The sequence below is a fragment of the Aulonocara sp. 'chitande type north' Nkhata Bay genome, linkage group LG14, assembly GCF_057382095.1.
Source record: "Aulonocara sp. 'chitande type north' Nkhata Bay isolate Kocher_YH1m ecotype deep benthic linkage group LG14, A_spYH_male_GT1.1, whole genome shotgun sequence".
Classification (NCBI taxonomy): Eukaryota; Metazoa; Chordata; class Actinopteri; order Cichliformes; family Cichlidae; genus Aulonocara; species Aulonocara sp. 'chitande type north' Nkhata Bay.
Window position 1 is genome coordinate 11,769,808 of NC_141357.1, and position 28,000 is coordinate 11,797,807.

Genomic DNA, 28,000 nt, shown 5'->3' on the forward strand with positions numbered 1-28,000 from the left:
CAACAATAAAGTGGTTGTTTAAACTGCAAAACAAAAAAAGGTGATTGTTGGATGAATTAGGTGCACTGTAACTTAACTCGGCCCTCTGTCACCTGGAGCTAAGATTAAGAGGTTGTAAACTCGCAAAGAAAAATAGGACATGCTGTGCTCTACATTTACATCAAAACTAGTACAAGCTGTACCATTCTTGTACAGCAGTGCGTGCCTATAATCCTTCTTGGATTTAGCTGGTGCTAATTATGGCTAATTCAACAGTAATTACATCTACACAGTCATCATGTTTATCTAATGACGATGTCAGTGACGCGTGCATGTGTGTGTGTGTGTGTGTGTGCATGTGTGTGTGTTTGTGACAGAGGCTGAATGAAAGGCCCATAAAAGAAAAAAGGCTTTAATACATCTCCGTTATTGATTAAACCCTCGAGATTAGATTTGGAAAGCGGGTCAACGGGAGAGCTATCCAGGACACAAAAGAGTGTTTGGGGAACAAAAAAAAGGGGGGACAACATCTTTACATGACTGACTGATCCTAGTAAGGAGATAAGGAAATGAAAAGAGGAAATCAGGACGATGGAGAGAGCTGAGATGATAAAAATAAAGAACAGCGGACAGACACAGAAGGACCGGGAAGAGGGTGAAGTGCAGGTCTCTGGTATGGAGCCCTCTCCCAAGGGCTCATGAATCTGTACTGTTTCCAGTTGGTCTTAATATTTGTTAGGAAACCTGATAAGGAGCCTGATCTTCGTGCTGATTGGACAATTACATGACTGATGGTTCGTGTAATGGGGTTAATACAACTGTAATTGGACACAAAAAAAGGAAGAAAGATGGTTGATTATAGAGGGGGGGGGGGGGGGGGGGGGGCAGGGTACACAAGAATCCATCAACCATGTATATTGGAGTAGGCCTAACCCTGTAATAAGGAATTACACCACACAGCACAATCTGCTGCAATGTCACATATTAGACCTGGCAGCTCCAGCCCTGATCAGTACTTATGTTGGCTGATATTGACAGGTGACATACAGACAACGTGATTCCTTTTGACTCATATACTCTGTAGTTAAGTAAGGAAGTCATGAATGGATCCTAAAGAAGCCATGATGGTATTTTATGAATGGAGCCTAGAATTTAGATTTGCAAACAAGCTAAGTGTAGCCTTGAAAAAGGGTGCATGTATGGATGAAAACTCTTACGTTTTCCATTGTGTGTTTAATCTACTTTCCCATATTAGCTGTCCCAAAAGTCTACTCCACATATAGATTTAAGAAATGGATGCACGGCTTAGTCAGCTGTTTGCCATGAAGACTTCAGGCATCCCAGATATGCACGGATATGTGTAGAGGTCAGGAGAGACGTAATTATGAGGCAACTGCAGCCCAAGTCACCGGCTGCTTCCTGCGGGAACATCATGCCTCGCCCTCTCTGTCTTACTGCGACATGAATAGATACAAATTTGGCAGCCGGCAGGAGATTAGACCGTCCAGCCAGACAACCTGAAACACTCTCATTATAAGATAAGATAGAACTTTATTAATACTTGGAAAGGCTGCCGTCACTCCAGCGCCATCTTGAAAAAAAAAAATCAATAAGAGGGGGAGACAGATAGCGAGAGGGGGGTGAAAGGAGGGGAGGAGGGAGCGGCATGTCTTGTATCCCAAAAAAAGAAACGCTGCTGCATTTCTAAATCAACAGATAAATTTGTTCAAAAATAATGGCTCCTTCATCTACAGAGTTGGTGCACTGGAGGGAGCAGCGGAAGTAAATAACCTTTTCATTTAGCCGTTCTGCTGATAGAGTACAAGAAAGTAAATGGATTCGGTGTTCGCGTGTGCCTCTATGTGTATGTGTGACACTCTCCAGACCCTGTTTTAAGAGCAAACACACACCTGAAGATGCACTCTGTCATTATCACCCTCACAACTTGTTTTTGTGACAGACTGGAACTCTCACCCAACGGCACTAAAATATTCAAACACACAAGCTGGAAGCTCTCTGGCTCTAAAGGAAAGACAGTTTGCTGTAAAAGTAGAGACAGTTGCCTTTGCATTTCATAGACTAAACCATAGTGACAGTTTACATACACCAGCCAATTTATTGGGTACACCTTGCTGGTATAGGGTTGGATCTGTTTGGCCTTCATAGGTGCCTTAACTCTTCATAGTGCTGGAAAGATTCTTTTGAGATCCATCCTTTATGCAAATCTCCCAGTCAACCACATCCCAAAGGTGATCTATTGAACTGAGATCTGGTGGCTCTGCGGGTTATTTTAGTAAAGAGAACTCATTGTAATGTTCAAGAAACCAGTTTGACATGATTTCAGCTTTGTGACATTGTGCATCATACTGTTGGAAGCAGCCATCAGATGATGGGTACACTGTGGTTATAAAAAGATGATCTGGTATGGTCATCAACAATACCCAGATAGGCTGTGGAATTTAAACAATGTTCAGTTAGTACTAACAGGTCCAAAGTGTGTCAGGTAAATATCCCTCACACAATCAGATCCACCACCAGCCTGAACCGGTCGTACAAAGAAGGATGGATCCATGCTTTCATGTTGTATATGCCAAATTCTGGCCCTACCATCTGAACATCCCAGCAGAAATTATGAGTCATTAGACCAAGCAATGTTTTATTATTATTCTCCAACTTTAATGTGTCTGTGCGAATTGTAGCCTTAGTTTTCTGTTCTTGGGTGACAGGAGTGGCACCGGGTGTGGCCTTCTGCAGCTGTAGGTTTGATACGTTGTACATTCAAAAAAGCTCTTCTGCGTACACTGGGTGTAACCATTATTTGAGTACAGTCAACAGTCTAGCCATTGTCCTCTGACCTCTGATATCAGCAAGGCACTTTCATTGCCCACTGGATATTTTCTCCTTTTAGATCATTTTGTGTAAACGATAGAGATGGTTTATGTGGATAGGGCATAAATTGTGATTCATCAAACCAGGTAACCCTTTTCTAATCTGCTGTTCTCCAACTTTCTTGAGCTCTTAGTGTAATTGTAGCCTCAGTTTTCTGCTCGTAGGTGACAGGAATGGCATCGCCATGGTCTTGTAAAGAGTAGCTATTTGATTTACTGTTGCCTTTGTATCAGTTTGAAGCAGACTATTTCTCTAACAAAGTTATTTGTCAGTTGCAGGTCTTTTGCCCACAACCGAGATGACAGACCTTGCCGACCGTACATACATTAATGTGCAGTTGAACAGGTTTATCTAACAAAGTGGTTGGTAACTATAATATACAACTTTTTTAAGCAAATATTTTGTTGTAGTTTTCACACATTAAAGAACAGGGTATATATGAAGTGGATGATAGAGAAAAAATGTCAACCTTGAAGTGAAATTAATCTGTAAGAGCTTTCAGCCATCTTCCATTTATACCACCTATGCTTTCAGAGATACTCTTTCAAAGCTTTTATCAAGCTATGGTCTTCATTCTCCAAGACTCTCCTTGGCTTCTGCTCATCTTTCTCCTTTTTAACTTGACTCTTTGGTTCTCTCTCCTAATTATTTCTGCATTTAACCCAAGCATCAGATTAAACACATGCCAGTGAAGGTCTTGCCCTCTCGAAGGCTGCTGACTCTCACCCTGGGAAATTATGATCGTCCTGTCAAGGAAAATTGTGTTTAATATGCCGCCATAAGTCTGCTACCCTGGAAAAAAAAAACAACCAAAACGTCTTCTGACTGACTGTAACTGTGCCATTTAATATGCTGAAGCCAGAGGTAGTGACGAGAACTCTGACTTCTAAGATAAAAGATGTGCAATAAACCAGTGTGTCAGACACACAAGCACGCTTTGTTGCTCGACACGGAATTAACCATCTTAACACCAAAAGAAAACACTACACGCCAGTAAAAAGGTTACATATTGTAGCTTTAGCCTCTGAAATGTCAGTGTTGTTCTCTGGCTCACTGCACCAGTGCTGCCAGGAAACCGTTAGACATTTATGTGTATTTACCTCCCAGCAGCAGAGTGACACTGATAAAGGCCACGGGCTGAAACGCGTTTGCTTCTTTTTCTTCGGCCGTGCTTCGTGCAGTTAATTACACTTTGTTTGGATATCCCAGCAATGCTCATAGTCACCGGTCTGTGAGGTGATGACGTATTTTGTGAGTTCATTAGCCTGCGGCCATTCGATCCAGCAAACACCTGAATATCAGCACAATTTCAGTAAGAATATGTAATGCAAACTCCCTCGCTGAATGAAATGTCATTCCACATGGGTTCAGAGAAGGTGTCCTGTCAGTGCTCTTTGTAATTGCTTTTATTTTTGCAGCACTGGTACATCCCCTGGTGTTATCTAACGATGCATCCCTAGAAAGATTCACCTGTCTGTCTTTTATTCTTTTTAATTTTTGTCATTTTAATCACACTTCTGTCACATACATGTATCAGTGCATTCATCTGAGGCACAGGAAGTGCATTAATGAGACTTCTTTCTTTTTATTATTCAGATGATCTGCATGAGGTTTGTTATCAAAACTTTTGATTTAAGGAAGCAAGAGTTTTTTTAAAATTAATATTATGATTATTTGTTCTCTTGCACAGCACTGCATTGCAGTGAAAAACACAGGTACCTGGTATCAATCGCTATCAATGTCATATCAATCGAAATGCCTCAAATCCTGCCTTATCCTATTTATTTTGTGATGTGGGGGGGCACTTCCTCTTTATCATTGCCCAATCTCACCCAGTGTCACTGACTTGAGTAAAAAAAAAACCTGAGTTAAGCATCTGTCGGATGACATTGAATATGTCTCTTCTCCGCTAACTCCACCATGTCAGAGTAGTTGATAACCACACCAGAGAAGAAAGGTCCTGGAGAAAAATGGAAAGATATGAAGACAGAGAGGCAGAGACGCAGAATGAATGAATACCAGACAGATCGCTGAAAGAGAGAAGGCCAAAGAGCGAGGTATGGAGAGCGAGAATAAATGAATCTGCAGACTAAAAATAGCTCTCTCAATCCCCTGTGCAGAGCTGGGTAAATAGGGCTGTCTTGGGTGGGTCCCTGGGTACTTGTTAGAGACAATAGCGTCTCATCCATTACACTCAAAGACAAGGTTGTCTGTCATACACACACAGTATATGTTCACACAATTTGTTCAAGCAATATGAAGCATATTGCTTTTTTCATTCACCCCAAAAAATCTCACACTAATGTATAATAATGGCAAAGTTTAGGTATACCTCCTTAGAGCTAATTAGTCTTTGTGTAGTGTCATTAGTTGAGCACAATGGTCCTAAACATTATTTTTTAACAAAAATCAGCTTGTTGAATGCAACCCCTCCCAAAAAAACAGAAAGCCACTCAGCTGGTATTCACAAAGAAGAGTTAAACGCTGTTTAAAAAGGGGATTAATTTGCGGATAGCGAAGAAAAACACTGCGAGAAGGACGAATGGAAACACGAGTGAGTCAGTGAATAAAAGCGGAAATGTTAAACAGCGGGAGGAGGAAAGTTTGACAGCGAGCAGAGGGAAGGAGCTGCGGCAGAAGGAAAAACTTTGTAAGGTTGTCAAGAAAAGCAGCATGAGAGACTGTAGTTTTAAACAGTAACTGCACTTAATCTCTTAATGAGGATTTCTTTCTGTTAGCAAAAATGTTTAAAATCTCCCACTGGCTACGCTGAACACCTATAAGAAGTCTCAGATTTTCTTTTCTGCAAAGTCATAATAAAAAAAAAAGAAAACAAAGAAATCTCACTGAACATTTTAAATGCATGATATCATTCGAACAACTTTAGCTAGGAAAATAAGGTTTCTCATTATAGGAGCAAAACTGAACATTTAAACAAACTGCATGGCCATTTGTTTTCATTTACTTTTACAAAACCCTATGAGCAGAACTGCAAGGAATGAATTTTAATGGTTCCAGTAGGTCTCACTGGAAGGAGAACCTTACATTAGTTTACAATACAAAGGACCTTGAGGTGACTGTGGTTATTTGGGGCTATATAAATGAAATGGAATTAAATTGAAAAATGGAATTGAGCTAAACACCTGGAGCTAGAAACCTGGAGCAAATGAATATTTTAAAGCCTAACTAAATTTGCATAACAGATACTTTAAACCTGTGTAACAAGAGTCTTTTGTGTATGTGCACAGAATAAAATGAAGTAATGTTAGGTTGAAAAAGACAGAAAATATAAGGTCAGATTGTTAGCCCTAATTTCCTTGTTCTTCAGTGCACTAAAAGAGCAAATGTTTCCATTAATTCTAAGGGGCTTTTACTTTTGTTTCAAGTCTATTTTCATAGAACAATAAATTCATCAAGTTGTAGAAAAAAAGACGGTTAATACTGAGAGTTAGCTTGACTAGTTAGCTACCCTCACCATCTGTTACACGTGTTAGGACCCTACTGGACCACATTTTGGCTTTAGAACTGTGCTACGTTTTCATGACACAGATTCAACAAGCTGCTGGAAACATTCCTCACAGAGTGGGATCCATACTGATATGACAGCATCAGGCAGTTATTGCAGATTTTATGGCTGCAAATACATTATGTAAATCTCAGGTTCCTACACAACCAATGGTGCTCCACTGGATTAAGATCTGGCGACAGTGTAGGCCAGGGGTGCCCAATCCCGGTCCTCGAGAGCTACCGTCCTGCAGCTTTTAGATGCATCCTTGTTCCCACACACCCGAATCAAATGAATGGCTTGTTATCAGCCCTTTGCCAAACATGATGGCATGCTGAAGAGGTAATCAAACCATTTGATTCAGCTGTGTTGGAGTAGGGATGCATCTAAAAGCTGCAGGATAGTAGCTCTTGAGGACTGGGATTGGGCAGCCCTGGTGTAGGCAATCACAACATGCAGGCACCTGAATGTTGTGATTGCCAAATTCTGACCTTACTGTCCAAATCTTGCAGCATAAATTTGCAATTATCAGACCAGGTAATATTTTTCAAATTTGCTTTCGTCCAACTTTGTTGAGCTCCTACAGTAACTGTAACCTCAATTTCCTGTTCTTAGCTGACAGGAGTCCCATCCACTGTGGTCTTCTGCTGCTGTAGCTCGTCTGCTTCGAGGTTCAGCATGTTATTATGCAGAGATTCAGAAAAGATGCTCTTCTGCATACCTTAGTTGTAATGAGTGGTTATCTCAATTGCTGTTTCCCCCCTATGAGTATGGAGCGGGCCATTCTCCTCTGAGTTGCTGCCCCGTGATTGGCTGATCAGGTATGGGTTTATCTAGAAAAGTAGTCAGGGAGTGTAAGGGCTAATAGTAGCTGCCATGTAGAAATTTCAGTGAGCAAAATTGGTAACTGTCTAAATGGGCTACCTGCTCTTGTGTATCCTTCTCTGAAAATGTTTTTGTTTTTTCAAAAACTACATTTTTTGTTTTTTTAAGGGAGTAATCCTACTTTATTATTGTATACTTTATAAGTGTTGCACAAAAAGAGGAAGCTTGCCAGGTGGAGCAACAGGAAATACAGGAGTTTTGGAAACATTTAATGTGACCTTTAGGTGTAAAAAATCCTTCTGCGTCATCTGGTTTTTGAGATGTCTTGTGTTTTGTGTAGGGGTATCTCTAATTTTCTTCTTCTGGCTTACTGGTTTGCAAACTGGGTTTTCACTGGGAAACCAGGAAGGTTTTTCATGATGTTTGTAATCTGTTACCAACTGATAGCTTGATTTATTTTGCTCTATCATAAAAATCTTCAACCACCACATGGCCCTGCAGGACACAGCTAGACTTGATGAGACAATACAGGATGCTTGTTAAACAGCAACATAGCCATTTTAAAGTGTTCTTCAAAGAGACACAGCTCTTAAGTTAGTTTTTGCTGTCCATATCAAGGACCCTCAAACAGAAGGATCCCGGCCACTCAGCAGTGTTTGATGAGATTTTCTCTTAAGGGACAACAAGTGTTGAGATACTTCAAATCAAATTAAACCTTCTGAGTCCAAAGGGAAATACAAGGGTTTAATACACCGAAACAAGTCGTACATCTGGGATAATCACAGAAAACTGCAAGACCATAACAAATTATTAAAAACAGTGGCGATGGCAACAGAAGCAACGGCAATAAAACCATTTTAAAACACAAATCTGGCACATGTGAAACCTCCTAGACTTAGAGGTCAGGAGGTAAATGTATATGAAAATGTTTAAAATGTTCGTGCTCATCCTGAAAATGACACCCCTACCCCCTCCCAGCTTCTCTCAAGAAGGAATCTGAAGGAAAGACTTTCATGGTTAATTTATGGACCTACTTGTTCTAAGTGTCCTTGACTGACCCTACCTACTGCCTTTTATCATGCTAAAAAACAGTCTGGTCTTGGCTGTCCCTGTAAAGAAGTACACGTCAAACCGTTGAAGGATAAAAGAATGAAGGGTTGCTGTTTGAGAAACCTTGGTGATCTTAAAACAATTCCTTCCAACACCAAGGCCTAAGTATAGTGACTGTTTCAGCTGCTTCGCAGAAGACAGCTGAGTGGAATCAGTACTCGTGTCCTTACTTTCTGCAAGATTGGACAGAATGTAGAACTTGTTGCGCCACGACACAAAATCCTCCTCCACAGGCCGGCAATCTTATTCCACCCAGTCCTTGTGGGCTGACTAATAACCGACTCATCAGCACATTTTGTTGTGTGTCTGTCCTCATCATTCCTGTGACAGTTGTTATTATAAATAATATATGTAAGGTGAGAAAAACCTTGTGAGGATCTGTAAAGAGACTGGATTTTTGAGGGAGAGTGTTTCCAGCCACTCTGATATGCTGGCTGAATCAACAGTTTAAACTAGAAGGAATCTGAGATGCAGATGAAGGTTTATGAGGAATGATAAGACTAGAGTAATGATTGACTAGGCTTTTATTGTTGAATTTCTCTCAGTTGTTTAAGACCCTGTGCAGATTAGATGGTTATCCATACCTGTTGTTTAAGGAGCTTACCAGCCTGACATTTTGACATGAGAACGATCCAACTGGGGCTGAATTGTCATTTTTAATAATTGTGTTGGAATCAATGTGCATGTATTACCCTTTTCGTAGACAAAGGAGTAGCCTGACATTTTGAGAAGTATGCGTATTTGCTTTCTTGTTTAGAATCAGATGAAAATATTAATAGTACAATATAACTTTGTGCAGAAGACTAAACAGGAAACTGCAGCTTTTTGGCATAACTTTCCAAGGGAGGTGGAAACAAACAGGAAACCACGAGCTTGGCATCAAAATCTACCAAAAACAACATTAATTCTCACATATTAAAAACTGTATATTACTAATGTACATAAAATCAAAGGCAACCCTCTAACTTCTCTGGATTTTAAGGGAAACGATCAGTTGACAAAGAGCGAGCGAGTGAATTCGACAAAGTCGAAAGCTGACGGCAGCTCGCGGCCCTTGCTGTCGAGGTAGGGCTTCATGTGTGACAGACAGTAGTCTGCCTGCTCTTTAGTCAGGTTCTGGTAGAGCTCCTCTTTAGTGACGTAGGGTTTGTTTTCAGCGCTGAGGGCTCGGAAGGCGCTCTCGATCACCTCACTAGACTTGACGTTCTCAGCGAATTCACAGCAAATTCAAAAGTGTTAAATGTTTTGGTGTTAGCAGACTTCACGCAAAAGTAGAGTTAATTTTACTCAAAGTAGAGTCAGACTATTTTAATGTAACTCTGAAAACAATATTAGTTAAAATCAAGTGTTAAAAATTAGTGTTTCGATATCAACTCTGGAGGTGTTACAATGGAAATGTTAACTCTTGACCCCCTAAAGGGGTTATGACACTTATAGTGTAAATTCACAGGCTCCGCCCCCAGCATCACAGGTTCCAACCAAAGCTGAAGCAAAGCCATTTCAGAGCATGTTGCTCTCCAGAGTTGTTTGCCACACTTGGTAAGTCATTTTTTTCTGAGATTGTTTTAGTCATTATTATTAGCTTTTTACTTCTGTGGCTCCTTTGAGTTGAGACAAAAGTGTGTAAGGCATTAGCCACGTTGCTCGGAGATAGCATCTGTTTTAGCTCGCTGGAATTTATTGTTTGCGGGCAAATACTATAGCCTTAAAAAAAAGCTTGCATATGAATATTCAGTCCAATTTTTTGCTAACTCAAATACACCTAAAACAATTTTTAGTCTGTGAACTGTTGGCATAAAATTATGGCGCTACATGAAGCCTGAAAACTATCTAGCAAACGGCAGTAGCAGATGTGCTGACTGGGTTCTAGGCTAACATTTAGATCCCTTCAGAGTTTTGAGCATATGATTTAGGTAAAAATTAAAAAGACAGGTTTTAAATTTATTTCGGCATTAACTGTTGTCTGTGTTCTTCAGTTGTTTAAGAGAGCACCATTTTAACAAACGTGTTCTGGGTAGAATATTGTGTTTAAATATGGGCAATGGATTCGTATCTAGGATTGTATTTTGGGAAAATACTTTACACAAGTTAGGCTCAAAATTATTCTTTTTTTTACAGTGTTGCAATTGTTTACCAGACTATTTGTGCAATTAATTACTGCATAACTCATTAAATTTTTGAATTTCCACCTGCTTGCAGAGGTGGAATATGGGGGAGTGCAGGAGTATGTTAAAGTTAAACAAAGTGATGAATGGAGGACGTGCATATTGTATTGCCGTTATTTGCTTTGACCAGCTTACCTACGTCAGACCCTTTGATAAACAATATTCTAATGAAAGCGAGAGCATGTACATTGTTCCATATTGTTACATGTTTTAGAAAATGTTTTGAAATTGTGGTGCACAGTTCAAAAATAAATGTTTTTCAGAAAAACATTGCCTCTTTTTAATAAATGTTTGTTTCCCAAGGAATTTCTAAAAGTTCAGAAAAGTAAAAATTACAATTTTTAGAATGATTAGAAAATAACTCATATATAGTTAAAATAAAATACTCTATCAGAGTTGATATATAAACTCTTAACACTTAGTGTTAATAAGTGTTACATTGTCAGCTTTAGACAGATTTAGTATTTAACACTAAATCAGAGTTAACACTCCAAAAAGAGTTAAATTAACACGCTCTGGTGTGGACCCATGTAGACACTTTAATAGTGTTGAAATCAAATCTGACAGTGTTAATTTGCTGTTACTGTTAGTGTAGTACAGTATGTCAAAATCAATGATACCTGTACACTATATAAACAACACATTACACATTACTCCTATAGGAACTGCTTGGCCATGCAAATCCATACATGAAGCTCCTGGTACACAGTTCTTCTGCTGATGTTAATGCCAGAGAAAGTTTGGAGCTCTGCAGTTAGTCAATCAGCAGAGCGTTGCAGACTTTTAGGCACTCGGTGAACCTGCAGTGTAACTTTACATGTTCTGGCATTTCATGACAGAGTTGCTGTTGTTCCCAGACGTCACCTTTGTAATAATACTAAGAGTATTATTAGATATGTATGTAAGCATATTTAAGTATATTTCTGAAAACCACTTTTAATCACTTCCAGTTGATTGTGGAATATGTAGAGTAGGAGGAAAGACATTTCATGAAAATACTTATTTGTAAAAGCAGGCCACATAGCTAAGAGTGTGATTTTACACACCTGTGGCAGTGGGACTACAAACGCTTGAATTGAAAGATTAAGAGGTGTGGCCCAATACATTTGACCATACATGAAGATTTTTCCCACAGTAATAATGATTTTACAGGTAACAACTTTTAAGAGACTTGCTTTAATTTACTTACAGATGAAAATAAAACAGATTTGCCAGATAAAGTGCTAATAAAGAAGCACAAATGACAGGAAGATGCTAAGGTTACTGTGATGAGTCAGGCTAACCTTGTAAACTGAAATATGCAAGAGAATTTTTAACATCCTTGAAAGATTTGAATAGTAGATGCAAAATAAAGTTTTCCTTTGCACCTTTAGAAAACCCCAAGAGAAAAATATCTGCAGGAAAGACATACTTGTAGTTATAGACAGTAGTAATTATTGATTATCAGTGAATAAGTTATACACAGTGAACCTCTGCATGCATTTTTAATCATCAGAAAAAGCATTTTGAGTAAATATATCAACATATAGACAGGCACAGTGTATATATTTTCAATTGTGTTAGAGGGGGCAACACAGTTTGAACAGGAAGCCGCATACTGTGATTATGGATTAGGCCTAAATAAGCACTCTAGCATCACGCATGATGCTGTTGCTCATACTAACACAGACACACAGACACATACGAACAGACTGGAGCACTGGGGAAATTTCACCAGAACTGCACATCAGTTTGTATTATAAGTGTTTTCAATAGCTTGAATGATGCATATGAGGGTTCACTGGGACGGACAGTGCGTACACAAACATGTACACACAAATACAAAGCAGGTGTGCAGCTAGCGATAAATGAGCTGTAAAGGACATTAATGTATCGCCAGTAAAATAAATATTCAAATACAAGCAGCAGAACTCATGCTGTTCAGCTTAATGGGGACCAAGTACAGAGAATGACTCTATAAGAGCAGAAATAAAGAAATGCTTTGGAGACAGGCATAGAGCACAAGCTCTTTTCATATGTGTTGTATTAATGAAAATTAGAAAACTGGATCAAATATATATATGTACTTTTAATTCTTTGCTGAAGAGTGAAGCAGTGTAAATGTAAAAAAATCCCCAATAAGTTACTCTTTTCCAGCAGCCTAAGCAATCTCACCTATTATTATGTAGTTAGAAATGTTCAGCTCTAATAACAGTAATCAGTCACCTTTTTTATATTTTCACTTTTCCTTGTATTAATAGTTAGAACATCCTTGCTTTAAGGCCACTGAAATTACAATGGCTCAAGTACAGCTGAGAGAAATAGTAGTATGAGAAGTCTGAATGGATGCAATCATGCACGTAATAACCAACACTTGGAATAAGACACCTTAAAAATTGTTGGCAATTGTGCCTAGATCATTATGTGACACAGTCACAGTAATGGAAGTACTAGCAGTGGGACTGTGTTGTGGCTTGCGGCTATTTCCACTGTCCAGATATGGTTTTACTGTTTTCATTTGGCTAAAGGGCAAAAGAAAAACCCAACACAGAATCAAAATCATAAATCATTTTGGAAGCACATGAGAAATGTGCAAAAACAAACGAAAACAAAAGTGTATTTGTGCGCTTGCCTGTGTATATCTGTGTAACAGTGCAGGCAATCATTACTCCAGGCATGGCTGGACTGATCAATGAAAGATCCCTTGGGGCAAAAATATAACTGTTGGAGTCATTGTGTATAGGAACCCCACCACTTATCATATCATTATTAGATAATAGTCTAGATAACATTACAATTTCTGTGTCCAGGATTTCTGAGGCCAGATTTGCATTTTTGCTAATCCAGTCTTGCTGCTCAGAGTTAATTTTATACTTAATGTTAAACTAAATTACAGTGAGTGAGAGAGAGCGGGAGAGAGAGGTCACATAAACTTTTGAAGCATTTGCAGAGTACAGTCTATTTTAATACAGCCTATTTTGGGCCAGACCATTACAACAAAATAGCAAAGTGCATCTTGTGCTGCATATCTGATCTTTACACACACACACACACACACACACACACCTTGCACCAAGACAATATTGAACAGGCGAACTCCAATCTCCAGCCATCTCTTCAGATTCCAGTTAAACTGCGGGAGCACGGCTGCTGATGTTAGCTCCCCTCTGCCGGGGTGGGGGCGGTCTCGACCCAGACAACCTCAAACACTTTTTGTTAGCAGGTGGAACATTTTCAGGGGTCTTATTGACTGCACTCAACCGAGGTAGTGTTAGCAGTAAGATGATCAGTCTTCAACACAGCATGTGGGGAAACCCCCTCCACACACATGGGGATGCTTTTGGATGGGCGTTTTTTTAAGGAAGCAGGGTTTCAAAAGCCTTTCTTAAAGGAAAGCATGAAATTGTGGTGCAGCTTACCTACTGAACTCCTCAGCCTGTCAGCCTAAAAATGTGTGCCTATGCTGCCCCCATGCTAAAGCATTGAGACAGATATATAACAGACATCAACAAGTGCCCACTAATGCTTGTGTGTGTACAGCAGTAACTCCTAAGGTCTGGATATAGAGAGTCTTTCTATATCCAGACCTCAACCTCCTTTTGTCCATGTTCCTCTCCCTTTGCAGGGAAGCTTTTATTCTCGGAGCCCCTCTTGAAAAGCACTCCAAGCACACCTCCGTTCACCTAAACTCCTCACAACCTTTCTCTCTCCTTCCCGTCATTCAAACTGACCCAGATACAAGCGTGAGCACAGTCAACAAGACGCTAAAAACACACTCACACACAAGGACACACTTGACAAAATGAACCTATAATAAAACTGCACTCAACCATACAGAGCTCAAAGTGCCCTGTGGCTCTGGAATAACAAAGACATTACAGACTTAATAAAGTTTTCCCACACAAACCCAGCTTGACACTGCACTGCGGACTGCCCGCCTGTCCACAGAATTACCTACCCAGCACGCCACCCTTGCTTAATGTACAAACTTCACCCACCCTTCGCTTTCCTCTCTCTCCCGCTCCTTCTCCTTGACTTTGCGAGACTTGTGAAGAAGTCCGATGAGGATCACGGCAGCCCGGATGCCAGCTTTTTTGTTGTGAAGCCGTCCTCCGGTCTGAGACATGCCGGACGTTTCTGGTGGTGCCAGCAGGGGTTCGGGTGATAGCTGGTCCAAGGTCAGGCTGCCTTCAGGCTTCCTGGCGTGCAGGACCTGCTTGGTGGTGGCTTTGCGGGGATCCAGTTTGATCAATGGATGCGACAGCCTCTTCTGTATGATGTCCGGCTTGCGGACAGAAGGTGAGTCTCCAAAATGAGAACCTGTTTGAATACTGGCCTCTGTCTCTGCAGTGAGACCTTCTGCTGGGAGTCTGGACCAGTAATCCCAAAGTTAAAGAATCTGGCAGCCTGTCAAGTCTGATGAAACCTCAGCTGTTCTTCTTCAGCAAATGTTTTTTTGTAATCCCAAAGGTCCAGAGTGGCACTGCCGGACTCCAGCTCAAGGTGAACTCCTATCTGCATTCCCTGCTCCTGCAGTGAATCTGTACATCACAGCTCCATAGCAGACTGTGGTCGCTGGTGATAGGATGAAGACTTGCAGGCTCACGGACACGCTCACTGTAGCACCGCATCTCCCCGTCTGCCTACCTCTACCTTCCCACCTCTCCCTTCTTTCTCTAACGTGCTCTTCTTCTTCTCCTTCTCTGTCTGCTGCTCCTCTGCTCCCTCCTTCCTGTCATCCAGGCCCCACCTTCCACAATCTGATAGGCTGGGGAACACAAGGTACCGCCTTCTCTCCTCCTTTTCCTCCTCCTCCTCCACTGTATTCCTCTCTCTATCGCTCCCTGTCCTTGTTTCTACCTTGTTAATAATTGTATATCAATCTTCCTGACCTTGTCCTATTTTGTGCTTGATTTTATGATTTCCTTTCTAGACACAGGCATGTACTCCCACAGCCACCCACCCACCCCTGAGTACACACTCAGTCACTAACTCTTTGTCTCAGTGTGAAATCTCAATTCAAACAGCCTTATCATCCTATTGCCTGCTGTGCTGTTGCCAAGGGCATCCAAATTGAAATGTAGTCTCAAGAAAATGAAGGGGAGATTCATTGAGACCTCATGAAAGAAAAAAAGGGCAATTTTAAGAAATTCTACATGCTTTTTTCCCATTGCACTCATGTGGAAATACATAACACATATTTTTCACACTGCATTTCTTGTTCTTTTCCTCCAGTTAAGCTTTTCTGCTATCTATTTTCTCCAATACACCTCTTGGAGAACTAAAAAACTGCACGCTCGCCTGCCATCCTTCCAGTGAACACTTACTCCGCTGTTCTCCCCGGCTTTAGCCAGAGCCAGTTCCCTCTCAGTTGTCTCACTTCAGTAAACACCACCAAATCAGTCATCTTCCCAGAATATATCGATCCAAAATGTTCCCTTTCCATCTTTGGCCACCTGTTCTTCTTCCTCTATGAACTAACCAGCTGACTGACAGCGAGTGAGTGAATGTTTGAGTAGCTGCATCACTTTCAGTAGCTTATTAATTCCTTTTCAAAAGGACGTTTTTACCTGTTTTACTTCCTTAAACTTTGCCGGTTAATCGCTCTCCCTTTAGTTCCATCATTCATGACTGTGTTTAGACACAAATCTAAAAGCAGAGACGTGAAAGCAGGAGTATTTTAAGTTGAAGTGAAACAACAAATATAAGGAAATAATGAGGTAATTACGTTTTCTGTTTTCATTCCTCAAAACAAATACTGTGGGCTTAATGGCACAGTCACGTGTTCACACAGCAGCGTAGATAAAACTTTGTAGACAGACAAGGACGTAGGCACACAAGCCGCAGCCTGATGCAGCAGAAAAACAATTCATACTGCACATCTGCTGCAGCATGTCTGGGTCAGAGTGGCGATAATATTAAAAAGATGAATGTTGTTGTGTAGCTGAAATAGACTGTCCCAGGCTCCTCTTACACAAAGGCAATTAGAGAAATGCAAGAAACAAAGAAGAAAAAAGCAAAGAGGTTTGAGCAGATAAGATGCTTCAGTAATTGTTTGACATCAGCCAGGGAATAGCAGCAATAAACACGGCAGTTAAACTGAAGCCCTCCCCTCAGCCCCTTTTCTCTTCATACATTGCTTTTCCTGTGTGTGTGTGTGTTTGTGAGAGGGAGATCAGTGCCATAGCAACCAGACAGCTGCCAGAGGACCTGCCCGAGGACCCCTGAGGCCGCAGCCTCCCCACCCCTTCACACCCATCCGAGGAAAGACCGGGTAGATTTGATTTGATTTGAGTTAAGGTCATTTCAGAAATTTGCTGCCAAAAACCGTAGTTCAGCGCTTTTGATTGACACAATCTGCGATCATGACTCCAATGCACAAAGACACCTGAGGATTTTCCCAGCTCCCATGTGGTGCCGCACAAACAAGCCCACACCTCAACCGGACTGTCAAACATCCCCGAGAGACACACTGTTAAAAACACATGCGGTACATGCGCACATACATGTAGGCGCTTGGCCTTTTCCCTATTGTGCGTCATCAAGAAGAGGAAATGAGACACCTGTATCTATTCACTTACAAACACACACACCCGCTATCGCACCCTTTCAGCCCCATTTTCTTCCTTTTGTCGAGCACACACGCCCTCATCCACAGGTGCGACATTGTTCCCGAGCCATACGCTGAGGTATAACTGCCATTCTCTGAGCGTGAGGGTGGATAGTTTGTGTTTTAACTCTGTGTTTCCAGCAGCAACTCATTATGACGTTAATTGTTTTTGATTTTCCTTTTACTATTCCGAATGGTATGTGTTTCTTGCAAGGCAATAACCACGATCATCACAGTTTGGAAAATAATTTTGTTGAGTATCTTTTTTTGTTTGTTTGTTTTGTTTTGTTTAAAGAGGCAACCAGCCGTTGCTGAAAGCCAATAGCTACTGTACAACTTCCTGAATGGCCATTTGAGACTTGCATTAAAATCAAGTGCCTCCCCACTAGCTCCAATGCTAGAATGCTCCTTTTTACAGCAGAGATAAAGATGGTTACACCCTTTTTAAAAATGTATATATAAATATATATACGTAAACGTGACTTAAAACTTGCACTCTATCTGAATGCCACCAGGTGGCGATAGCTATGGCGGCAAAAAGAGTTGCCGTTCAAAAGAAGTCTTGATCTTGATCTCTCTCACACATACCTTATTACAGTGGTTCCCTAACTTTTTTTGCTAGGCCCCCCTTTGTTTCGCCCCCCACCACCTAAACAGCCCCCCAGTTTATTTCACACCTCAATCATTTAGTAAACAATTAAGCAGATACAAGTACATTGCAATAAATTACAGGTAGTAATAAAATACACTACTAACTCTTTTACGCTACGTGCACACCTACATGGGTATTTTTGAAAACGCAGCTGTTTCTATGCGTTTGGGCCTTTTGTCCACATGTAAACGGAGTTTTGAATCACCGGAAACTCCTTTTTTGCATTTACGTGTGGACAAAGAATACAGAGTTCATCAAAGGTTTGTGCCTTTTTTATGTCACACTGTGCGCCACGTTATTGTTTACATGAGATGAATTGCAGAATGGCAGATAGAGACAAAATACTGTTAATCTGACTATCTTCAGGTTTTACATGCTTACATACATGGACGCAGCTACTGTCCCTCCATTTACAAAGGCAGAGGCGTCACGGTGTGATTATTTTACGTGTAGTTGTTTTTTTCATGTAATAATATTCAACATTGCTGTCAATACATTTAAAAAAAATGCTTCTCTGTGCAAAATGGGTTCAAAGACATAAACAACTGTGGGATACTGTTTGTCCGTGATTTGAACCGAGTGAACAAATTGTGGCAGGATCAGCCTGATATTATTTGCATCCCACTGTGGGCGACCATGGAACAGGGGGTTGGGAAGCGCATCTGTAACGGGAAGGTCACCGGTTCGATCCCCGGCCTCTCTGTCCTGGTCGTTGTGTCCTTGGGCAAGACACTTTACCCTACCGCCTACTGGTGTTGGCCAGAGGGGCCGATGGCGCAATATGGCAACCTCGCTTCTGTCAGTCCGCCCCAGAGCAGCTGTGGCTACAACTGTAGCTTGCCTCCACCAGTGTGTGAATGAATAGTGGAATTATATTTAAAATAGTGGAAGCGCTTTGGGTGCCTTGAAAAGCGCTATATAAATCTAATCCATTATTATTACTGTAACTTTACTGTATAAAGAGCTAATGTCTCCAAAATGTTCAAAATCAAGAATGTGGGATACTGTTTGTCAGTGACTTGGAGACCCCAGCACGTGCTCTTGATGCAGGGAAAACCAATTATGCAGGGGAGACCTACCTTGGCACTTGTGCAGGTGAAGTCAAAGGGAAGATGCTTCACCATATTTTCTAGTATTTGGCTTGGAAGGAAGTTGGTTTGGAAACATATTTGGCAATGCTTCATCTCCTGCTTTGCGTTTGTGTGGCAGCCCTGTCAATAACCTGGCCATTATGCTAGCAGCGTTCTTTTTTTTCTTTTCATACCGCGCCCCCCCCTGCAATGGCTTTGCACCCCCCCTATGGGGCGGGCCCCACACTTTGGGAACCTCTGCCTTATGGCTTCATGGACTCAGTCACTGACTGTGAGTCACACTGAATAAAAAAAAAAATTAAGTCTGTTTTGTAAATCGTTGTCATACCATGTTCAAAAACAGAGGATTATCTGTGGCACAATGTTGTCAATCATAAGTCATTAGCCAATGAGTATGCGGTTTCAGTCAGACCCGCCCCTCCATTCCACATTCAGTTCTTGGCAAACGAGATGGGAGAAATGCTCTTCTTGTCACAGTAGCCTATCTTTTATACTTACATTATCTGTATACACTGACAGTATATACAGTTTACATATCTTTCATGGGCAGTTCATTCAGTTAACCGTTTCTGTATCAAACCTAATGTGTTTTGCTCCTTCTCCCCACAATAAATGAAATTCTTATTCCCTTTTAGGGGCACAAGAAAATTGTCATAAAATCAACAAATTTTAATTTTGGATGTAAAACAGAAGCCTTGTTGGGGCTCTGCAATGAAACAACATGATGGTTTTGAAACAGCACAAGAAAATCAATGTAAACATCTACATGTAAAGTTACAAACCCTTGCTCTGGGTGTTTGCTTACTACACACCCAGAAACTTGCACACATGCTTGCGTGCGTCTCTTAATGGTGCCAGGCAGCCTTTCCTGTCACTTCACAGCTCCTCAAGTGTCCCACAGACAAACAGATGCCAGTCCAGCAACGTCATCTCACTTTGCTGCTCATTCTATTGCAGGACACACACACATACAAACACACACTCAACTCTAAAATGCCTTTTGTAATAAACAAAACTATACCGTGGCAGCTCGTCTAATAGGCTGCACCCACAAGGCCAAACACACACGTACACACACTTAAAACAAAATGCTTGACCCAACTAGAAGGTTACTGCAGAAAATGACCTTCACAGCTGCTGAGTAACTAGTTTATCCACACACACCAACACACACACACACACACACACACACACACACACACACACACACACACACACACACACACACACACAGATGTTGTTTTCTCCCTCTACTTTCCTTTTCAGTTAAATCCCCTGTTCCAACACACTCTGTTCCACACCATATTGGTATATCACTTTTTGCTGTCCATATCATGCATGTCATGCATGAAATAGTATCTTGGCAGATTCATCTCCACCATGTAGTGACTCCTGCCTGTCTGGGCCAGGCAGAGGTGTCTGCTGTTTATGAAGAAACGCCGGAGCTGAAATGGAAATGCCAAACGTGCCATAAATAAGAGCTTAACTCTGGGATGTCTGTCACGTTGTCATATAAGTGAAATGAGTAAATCCAGAGAAACGCCGTGACTCACTATCTTTAAGGTCATCCACAACCTCATGTAGAGAAAATATGGAGAATTTATTTGATGGGATTTTAAAAAAAGATGCCAGCTCTGATTATGCTGCGTATTTCAGAGATAAGCGGATAGATCCAGGTTCTGCAACGACTGTCAAACCCTTTCACAAAACAAAGCAGGGTGTTGAGCATTTATATATAGTAGTTAAGGCTTTTTAAGCTGCTTTGATTGCTATTGAATGTGTCTTTGTATTGCCAAGCATCACCATAATTCCCACAAAAGCCGAGAGCTGAGGCATGTTTTCACTTCTGTCCGTTTCCCAATCAAACTTTTGTGAAACTTGGCGGAAAGGCAAAGCGCGGAGACAAAATAAAGGGTTGGCCTTGCTGAAAGGAACTCTTCTTTTAATGTGGTGGTGTCGTTTTACTGACGCTCAGATTCGCTGTAATGAAATTAAACAAAGATTTTTTTCAGTCTGAGCCCGTGCCTGCTTGGGTTTCTTCCATGTGCCCTGGTTTCTTTCCACAGCCCAAAGACAGGTTAATTGGTGACTCTCTATATATACACATACTAATGACCTGTCCAAAATGTGTTCCCTGCTTTCTGACCTGTGTCAGCTGGGACTGGCTCCAGCCCCCTATTAGGGTAAGTGGGCACAGCTAATGGATGCATCTGCTCTGCATGTATTGTCTGGTTTCATTTATCAACTGCTTGATCTAATTTTTCTGTCCTACAATTTCCTCTTTTTTTTAATTTTTAAATTTTATTTTAGTGCCCCCAAATTTTCACTGAGTCCGTTTTCATGCAGGAGGTGCTGGTGGTCTGAAGCCTGCTCCCCCCATTTTTGTCACTGTTTAGGGGACTTCTCGCCTTAGCAACAGCACCGCTTCTCTTCCTGTAGCTCTCATCTCTTCAGTATCTATCACACTATCACTCTCTCTCTCACTTTCCCTCTTGTTGGTGTTATTTTCCATTAACCCTTTTTTTTCTTCCTTTTTTTCCTTCCACACAAATCCCTCTTTCCCCTCCCCCTTCCCTCACTCCCATTTCTTTTACTGAACTATCCTGCACAGTAAACTTTAATCGATTATAATATTACAGTTACCAACTCTAATAAAGAAATATTTGGAGAATTCAAGAATTGAAATCTATTTAAACCTTTAAACTGATAACACTGCACACATACGCACACACACACGCACACACACACACTTCTTAAAAAGCACATTCAATTTTACAGTAAATAATTAAAATGTGGTCATTGCAGCAGGATAAATGATCACTAGTGATGTTCACTTTAGATAATCAGTAATCTGTAACCGATTTCCTGCATCATCTCAGAATCTAAGCCTCTCATTCATGGCTTTTAGTCACTGCCATTTAGTCTCACTTCATATCACACCTTCCTTTTATCTCCTCTCTGCGTGTGTGCGCTCCCTCATGATAATGCTTTCCACAATTCAGTATTTGGACCAAAGATTTTTTTTTTTATATCAAAGAACTAGAGTGCACTATTATTATGGTGACATATGCCGATGGAAACAGAACTGTGCACACAAGTTACGGACATGACATAACATTTGAATACAAATAGATGAACACAAATCTTAAAGCGGGCTTTTTTCTTATTAGATGACAGGACAGCATCAGCAAAATATTTTGTTTGTTCATTCCCCCCTGGAGAAATTGTACTGAGGGCAGCATAAGGGTAAACTGTTGCCTCACAGCAAGAAGAAGTGAAGATCTGAAAGCACTGGGCAGCTGGGGCCCTCTCTGTGTGCAGTTTTCATATTTTTCCTTTGCTTGAATGGGTTCCATCCAGCATGCATTTTAGCTTAATTGCTGACTTTAAACTGGCTTTAGGTGTGAATTTGAGTGTGATTGGTTGTTTCTCTGTTTTAGCCCTGCAATAGACTGGCAACAGGTTCAGGGTGTAGCCCATCTCTGACTCAGTGACATCTAGGGTATGCTCCAGAGAGGTCTAATGCACTACAACTTAAGAAAATACCAGCAACAAAAAAACTGCAAAAGCACACAAAACACAAGCAAAATGAAAAAGAAAAAACACAACAACCCCCAATTAAAATAATCAGAGGATTCTTCAATGTTGTGAGAGAGAAAAAGATGCTAGGTAATGTGTGTTTTGTTGTGTGCTCTTGGAAGCTTTTTCTAATTGCAGTGTATTTGAACGCCCATTGTACTCCAGCTGCCCGTGCACCTTATTGAATAATAAATTAATAAAAAGGATGGAGGACAAAATCATTCCACTTAGCTTCGCTGCGTGAAACATGGCTGAATCCCTGGTGTCATTTCACTGGTGACAACTGTTAACATTGTATCAAGATTATTACAAGAGAGGAATTAAATTAATTTATATTTGTTCTTTTAAATAACAAAAACTAATATTGTTAGTACACGGCTGTGAACAGACATCCACAGTGACGTCTTCTCCACAGACCAGCATTACAGAGCCTGTTTTTTTTAAGTTGTTTATGATTTAAAACATCTACTTCTGTTCCACGTGCAACTTAATGCATTGGACTGTTACAAGTTCCCTTTCTGGCCACAATGTCAGCCCTTCAACAAACTCAAGAATGCCATCACTCAATGTAAAAGCAGGTACGTCAGTAGGATAAAGTATTTGACCCAGACATATGAGGTCACAAGTTTGAAGCACCACTGATGTGTGTGAGGTTTTTTTTTTCATCTTTTCATTATTTTTAGCAAAAAACTTAAAAATATGACTTTAATGAATAATGAGAAAGTAGAAAACAATACATTATCTTGTGAGAAAGTGTAATGAGGGCATTTGAGATGTAACAGTTTTCAACTATGGCTAGACATGGAGAAAAGACCACCAGCTGGTGGTTATTTAACATCAAAATGCTTATTGGGACTCAATATTCTTTTCGTTCTTGTCTTCCAAACACCACCTGCTTTCACTCTATACCAACCAACAGTGCCCGACCCCACTGTTGGTCTGGCGAAGAGAAGCTAAAATAGTTTTAAAGGGACTGAAACAACACCCAGTATACAATAAATAGGGGTGGGTATTGATAAGATTTTCACAATTCCGATTCCATTTTCGATTCTGTTTAACGATTCGATTCTTTATTGATTCCCTTCTTGATTCTTTTAAAAAAAGGAGAACACTAAGGTCGATTAGCTTAGAACTTTGTTTTATATCTTCTCTTTGAACAAGATAGAAATTTAGGAGTAACATGGCCTTACAAACCCAACAGTGAGATCTTAAGAGATCCACAGCCTACGGCTCTTCAATGGGGTGTCACAGGGTCCCCAGGGAAAAAAAATTGTAAATGTAAAATAATAAAATAAATATTCTTCTGTAGCAATAACAAAGTATATAAATTATAAATTATTCAGTAGCAATTACACAAGAATATCCAGTAATGTCCCTGCCTACAATTAAACACATTCACTTACCGAAAATTGGGGGCATCTGCTGTGGCAAATAGGTGCAAGCCTTTGACCACAAACTTAGTCACTGCTCGGTGACATTCGTCTATCCTGGCCTGAAAGGAGGCGCTACCGGTAGACTGCAGCGAGAACTGCCAGCATCTGAGCCAGCCAGACTCTGTCTCTCTCTCTCATCATGGTCACCTAAATGGTCACCTAAATGCACAGTAATGGCAGGTTTTGTAATAAGGCAGATCGCGCTAACATAATATGCACTGTTAGTTGATTATTTACCTGCCGCATTAACGGGAGAGGACGTGCAAACGTTACCGCTGCTGCTGGGTTGAGATTCACGAGTCCGGAGCGGAATTAAAAACACGACATTCATTTAAGGTTATCACGTGTTTTGTGAGCAAATGCTTTTGCATATTCGTAGTGTTTCCTCCCTTAAATGAAATATCTACTTTGCAAGTATTGCAAGTTGCCCTGTTGTCATCCGTTCTCGTAAAGTATAATCAAACTTTTGAGCGTCTGAGCCACCGTGTTTCCTACCAGGTAAATGACGCTCCGCAACGGAATGTTTGCAAAAATGGCAAACAATTCCAAGAAATTGAAACACTGGGAACCGGTTCTCAACAAGAACCGGTTTTCGATACCCATCCCTAACAATAAATGAAGATTATTTTTAGCTGACCTCAATAGGTCCACTTGATTTGTGAAGGTGTTTCCAATAAACGTGCTCACAAAACAGTCAACTGATTTATAGAATTAGATTCCTCATTCTGTTCTGCTCACATATCATTTCTCACTGACACCGGGGTGCTTGCCGTCAGGTCATTGTCATCCTCTTGTATTTACTAAACAGCTAAAATTAGAAGCTCTAGTGTGGACTCTCAGTGTGAACTCACTGGAATGAAATTCTTAGTATTGCGATATCCTGACATTCAAACTGTCAACAAATCTCTTTAAATGACAAAATCTAACAATGACTAAATCTTAGTAACAAAAGTGCCCATTCAGTCAAGCCTATTTTTATCCCATTCTTCAGCTCCATTGTTGTCATAATCCGTTATACATGAATGAAGCACACCACAGCTATGTTCCATTATTATGATAAACACACACACTGTGCTGCTGCTGTAAAGATTTACTAAAGCTTAAATATGCATTAGTACTGCACTAAACATAGTCCTTAATGAAAACACTTTTTATTCTATTTGATTAAAGTTTACTGAAAAGAACACCATGCATAACTGCTCATGACCTGTGCAGTCGGTTTGCAATCGAGTGGTCATGAATGTGCAACACCCTCACCCTTGCTTGGCTAACAATATCTCAGGATGCATGAGACGAGCCTTCTTGTTTGCAATATTCCCCAATTATTTTAATGTATCTAATAAAATAGCAATATTTGGTGTCCTCCCATATGGAAAAGATATATAAATCTTATAAAGTTTGTATTTGTCTTGTGTGAAACTTGTATGAAAAGCATACAAGAGTGAAAACAGATATAAGATCCCTTGAAAAATTATATAAATTAAACTTATATGTTTTGGATACTTATTAAAACAATATATGAAAGTGACCACTTTCATGAGTAAATCATATAAGCCTTATATGATTCACTATATGAAGTAGGCCAAATCTGATGCAAGTGTTTTATACGTTTTTTCTATTTTTTTTCCATATGGGCTTGTATGGATAAAATATTGCCACACAAAATGTTGAGAAACTTAAATCTGGGGAGCCTTCAAGCCACAGAACAGGAAAAAAAAAAGGAGACAGCAAGCTGACAGAGACGTTGTGTTTCTCTCAGCACGCTTGCCTTGCTCTGTCCGGTTAATTTGCTCCTTTTGTCTTGGGTTTCTGTTAATAAAATCTAAGTGTCTCTGGGTGGCTTTCGTATTTGTCTGGCAGCTGTAGCCTCTCATGCAAACTACCCATTTCCTCTGCAGGCAACATAAAATGAATCATCAACTGCTGATAAAGGATTTTCCCAGACCAGTTTGACAGCTGTTTCTAAACGTGAAAGCTTCATGAATCACTGTTGTGTCATATCAGCTACACAGCAGCGAAATAAACCACAGAACGTGTTGGATTATTACTTTAAGATAAGTTTACTACAGCCTGCTGTCTGTACTTCGCAGACAACGGAGCAGAGATGAGTTATTACTTCACACAGGGAGGGAAAATGCTGTTATCAAACACATAAATTAACAGTGTCACGCACAGACACAGACAGACGCAACCAAACGTGCACCCGCATACAGTGCTATACATGGCGTTAAGCAATGCAGAAAGCTCGAGTGGTTAATGCGACTTAAACTGGCAAATGGAAAGACAAAGCAAAACAAGTGTCTTTTATAATGGGACACAAAACAGAAAATGTATGAAAGAGGCAATAAACTCCAACTCGGTGCTGGTGTTTACGACACTACAAGAAGAAATGAGAATTTTAACTAGACTATTATAAGTGAACTGAGCACTTATCATGTTTTCAAACTTTGTAATATGTATATATAACAGAAAATTATATATGCAGGTTAATGAAATAGGCTGTATAAGATGGGCGTGGTCCTCTGTGCCGATCACGAACACACTTTTTCCCTTTTTTATTAGGGCCCAAATAACACAGGGGTTTCAGACCGTCTTCGTTTATGTTCTGTCCAACCCTGATCAGATCAGTTGGTTGTTGTGTTCGTGGAGTTTTCATACGCCAGCAGTGACGCATCGCCCGTCACTTTGATTTATTCTTTGTTTCTCTCAGTAATGAAGAGTTATTTGTCCTAACATCTGGATAGCTCTTCAGCAGACCTTTGGTGCCCAGGTGCATACACGCACTCTGCATTTCAAGTGCTGTTCAAAGTGCACTTAACGCATGCATTAAAAGCTGTTTGGATGAAACAGTAGAACACAAGCCGACTGACGGGAGCACGCATGGCAGCATGATGACTGTATCGCTCCACAAGCACATCATCATGTCACACAACCACACTGTACAGTCGCTACTGTGATTACCCTGCCCCTAGCTGACTCAGGCATGTGCAACTCTTACACGCTGCTATCACTGTACATGCCATTATCGGCTTAACACTCACCAAGAGTTCCAGCACGCACAATCTGTTTATGTTACTAAATCTATAACTGCTAATGTCAACTGATGATTTTTTTATTTTTGCGTTTTTGTTTTTGTTTTTAATTCCCAATTTAAGTTCAGATATTTAGAATGAATTATAGGGGCTTGGAAGCTTCACCAGAAGAATTTAAAAATTAACTTATCAAAAAAGTGTTAAAATGCTGCAAGTTCTATTCAGAGAGGAAGTGATTTGATTATCGCTTTGTGAAGATCTCAAGGAAAAGCTTTGACTCCCATGCCTTTTAAGCAGTCTCCTTGCCTTTGAATCTCTTCAAAGACAAGAACTTCTGTTGTTCACAAAGGTGTTTTACATCCCACACAGATGTCTGCGCAGCAGTGGAAGGTGATAGACTGGAACCAAAATATGATGTTCATAAAAAGCCAGGGCCAAGTTTTATCCTTGTAGGTCTATTTCACCTTCTCTGCCCACAATTAACAGTATTTATGCCTTCTTCTCTTCCAGTCTTCTCTTCCTTTGCTCTGTTGTCTCGTTTCTTCACGTCTCAGTGGGCTATATTAATACTCTGGCACAATTTCAGGGCGCACAGTATGAACCTGCTGACAGCTTCAACTGAATGAACCACAGTCTGCTCCCTAAAATACCATTACTAAGGGTTATCATTCTGTTTTGTCTTTTTTTTTTCCTTTGACCTCCACGCTTAGAAATGATGTGCCCCAGTGACGCATAAACCTCTTCATAGAGCCTGCCTCATTTTTGTGAGGCAGGCTCTATGCCTCTATGCCATCTCTCATGCACAACAATGCATGAGAGATGGTGGAGAGCCAGCACGTGTGTGCTTCTTTGTGTGTGTGTGTGCACGTGTATTTGCAACTAGCCCACAGAGCTGGGGGCCTTGCTGAGTTGACCAAATAAGACACCATGTGTTTGTCACGGGGCGACAGATGGAGAAGGAGGAGAAAAGAGGGAGAGAGAAGGTGGAGATAGAAAGTCTACTGTATGATGGTCAGCGCGTACAAACACACACACACACACACACACACACACACACACACACAAACCTCTAAAAACGGCAGAGAGAATATGAGATCATTGCTGTTAGCTGTTTTTACACTGTACAAGTTGTTGCTTTATATGTCTGTACC

The 28,000-nt window shown here is 40.6% G+C and overlaps 1 protein-coding gene across 6 annotated transcripts in view; it reads right to left on the minus strand.

Moving 5' to 3' along the window:
- rap1gap2a (RAP1 GTPase activating protein 2a) overlaps nucleotides 1-28,000 on the minus strand; it is an 88,889-nt gene that overhangs the window by 28,469 nt on the left and 32,420 nt on the right. For 2 of the 6 annotated variants that reach the window (XM_086260960.1, XM_086260958.1), the window contains exon 1: nucleotides 14,451-15,139. The exons of 3 other annotated variants lie outside the window; for them this stretch is intronic. In XM_086260960.1, the coding sequence (XP_086117086.1) occupies nucleotides 14,451-14,578 (128 nt within the window). In that variant the 5' untranslated portion in view covers nucleotides 14,579-15,139. Of the gene's footprint in view, nucleotides 1-14,450; nucleotides 15,141-28,000 lie in introns of those variants that run through there. One more of the 6 variants, XM_086260968.1, reaches the window with a different exon arrangement.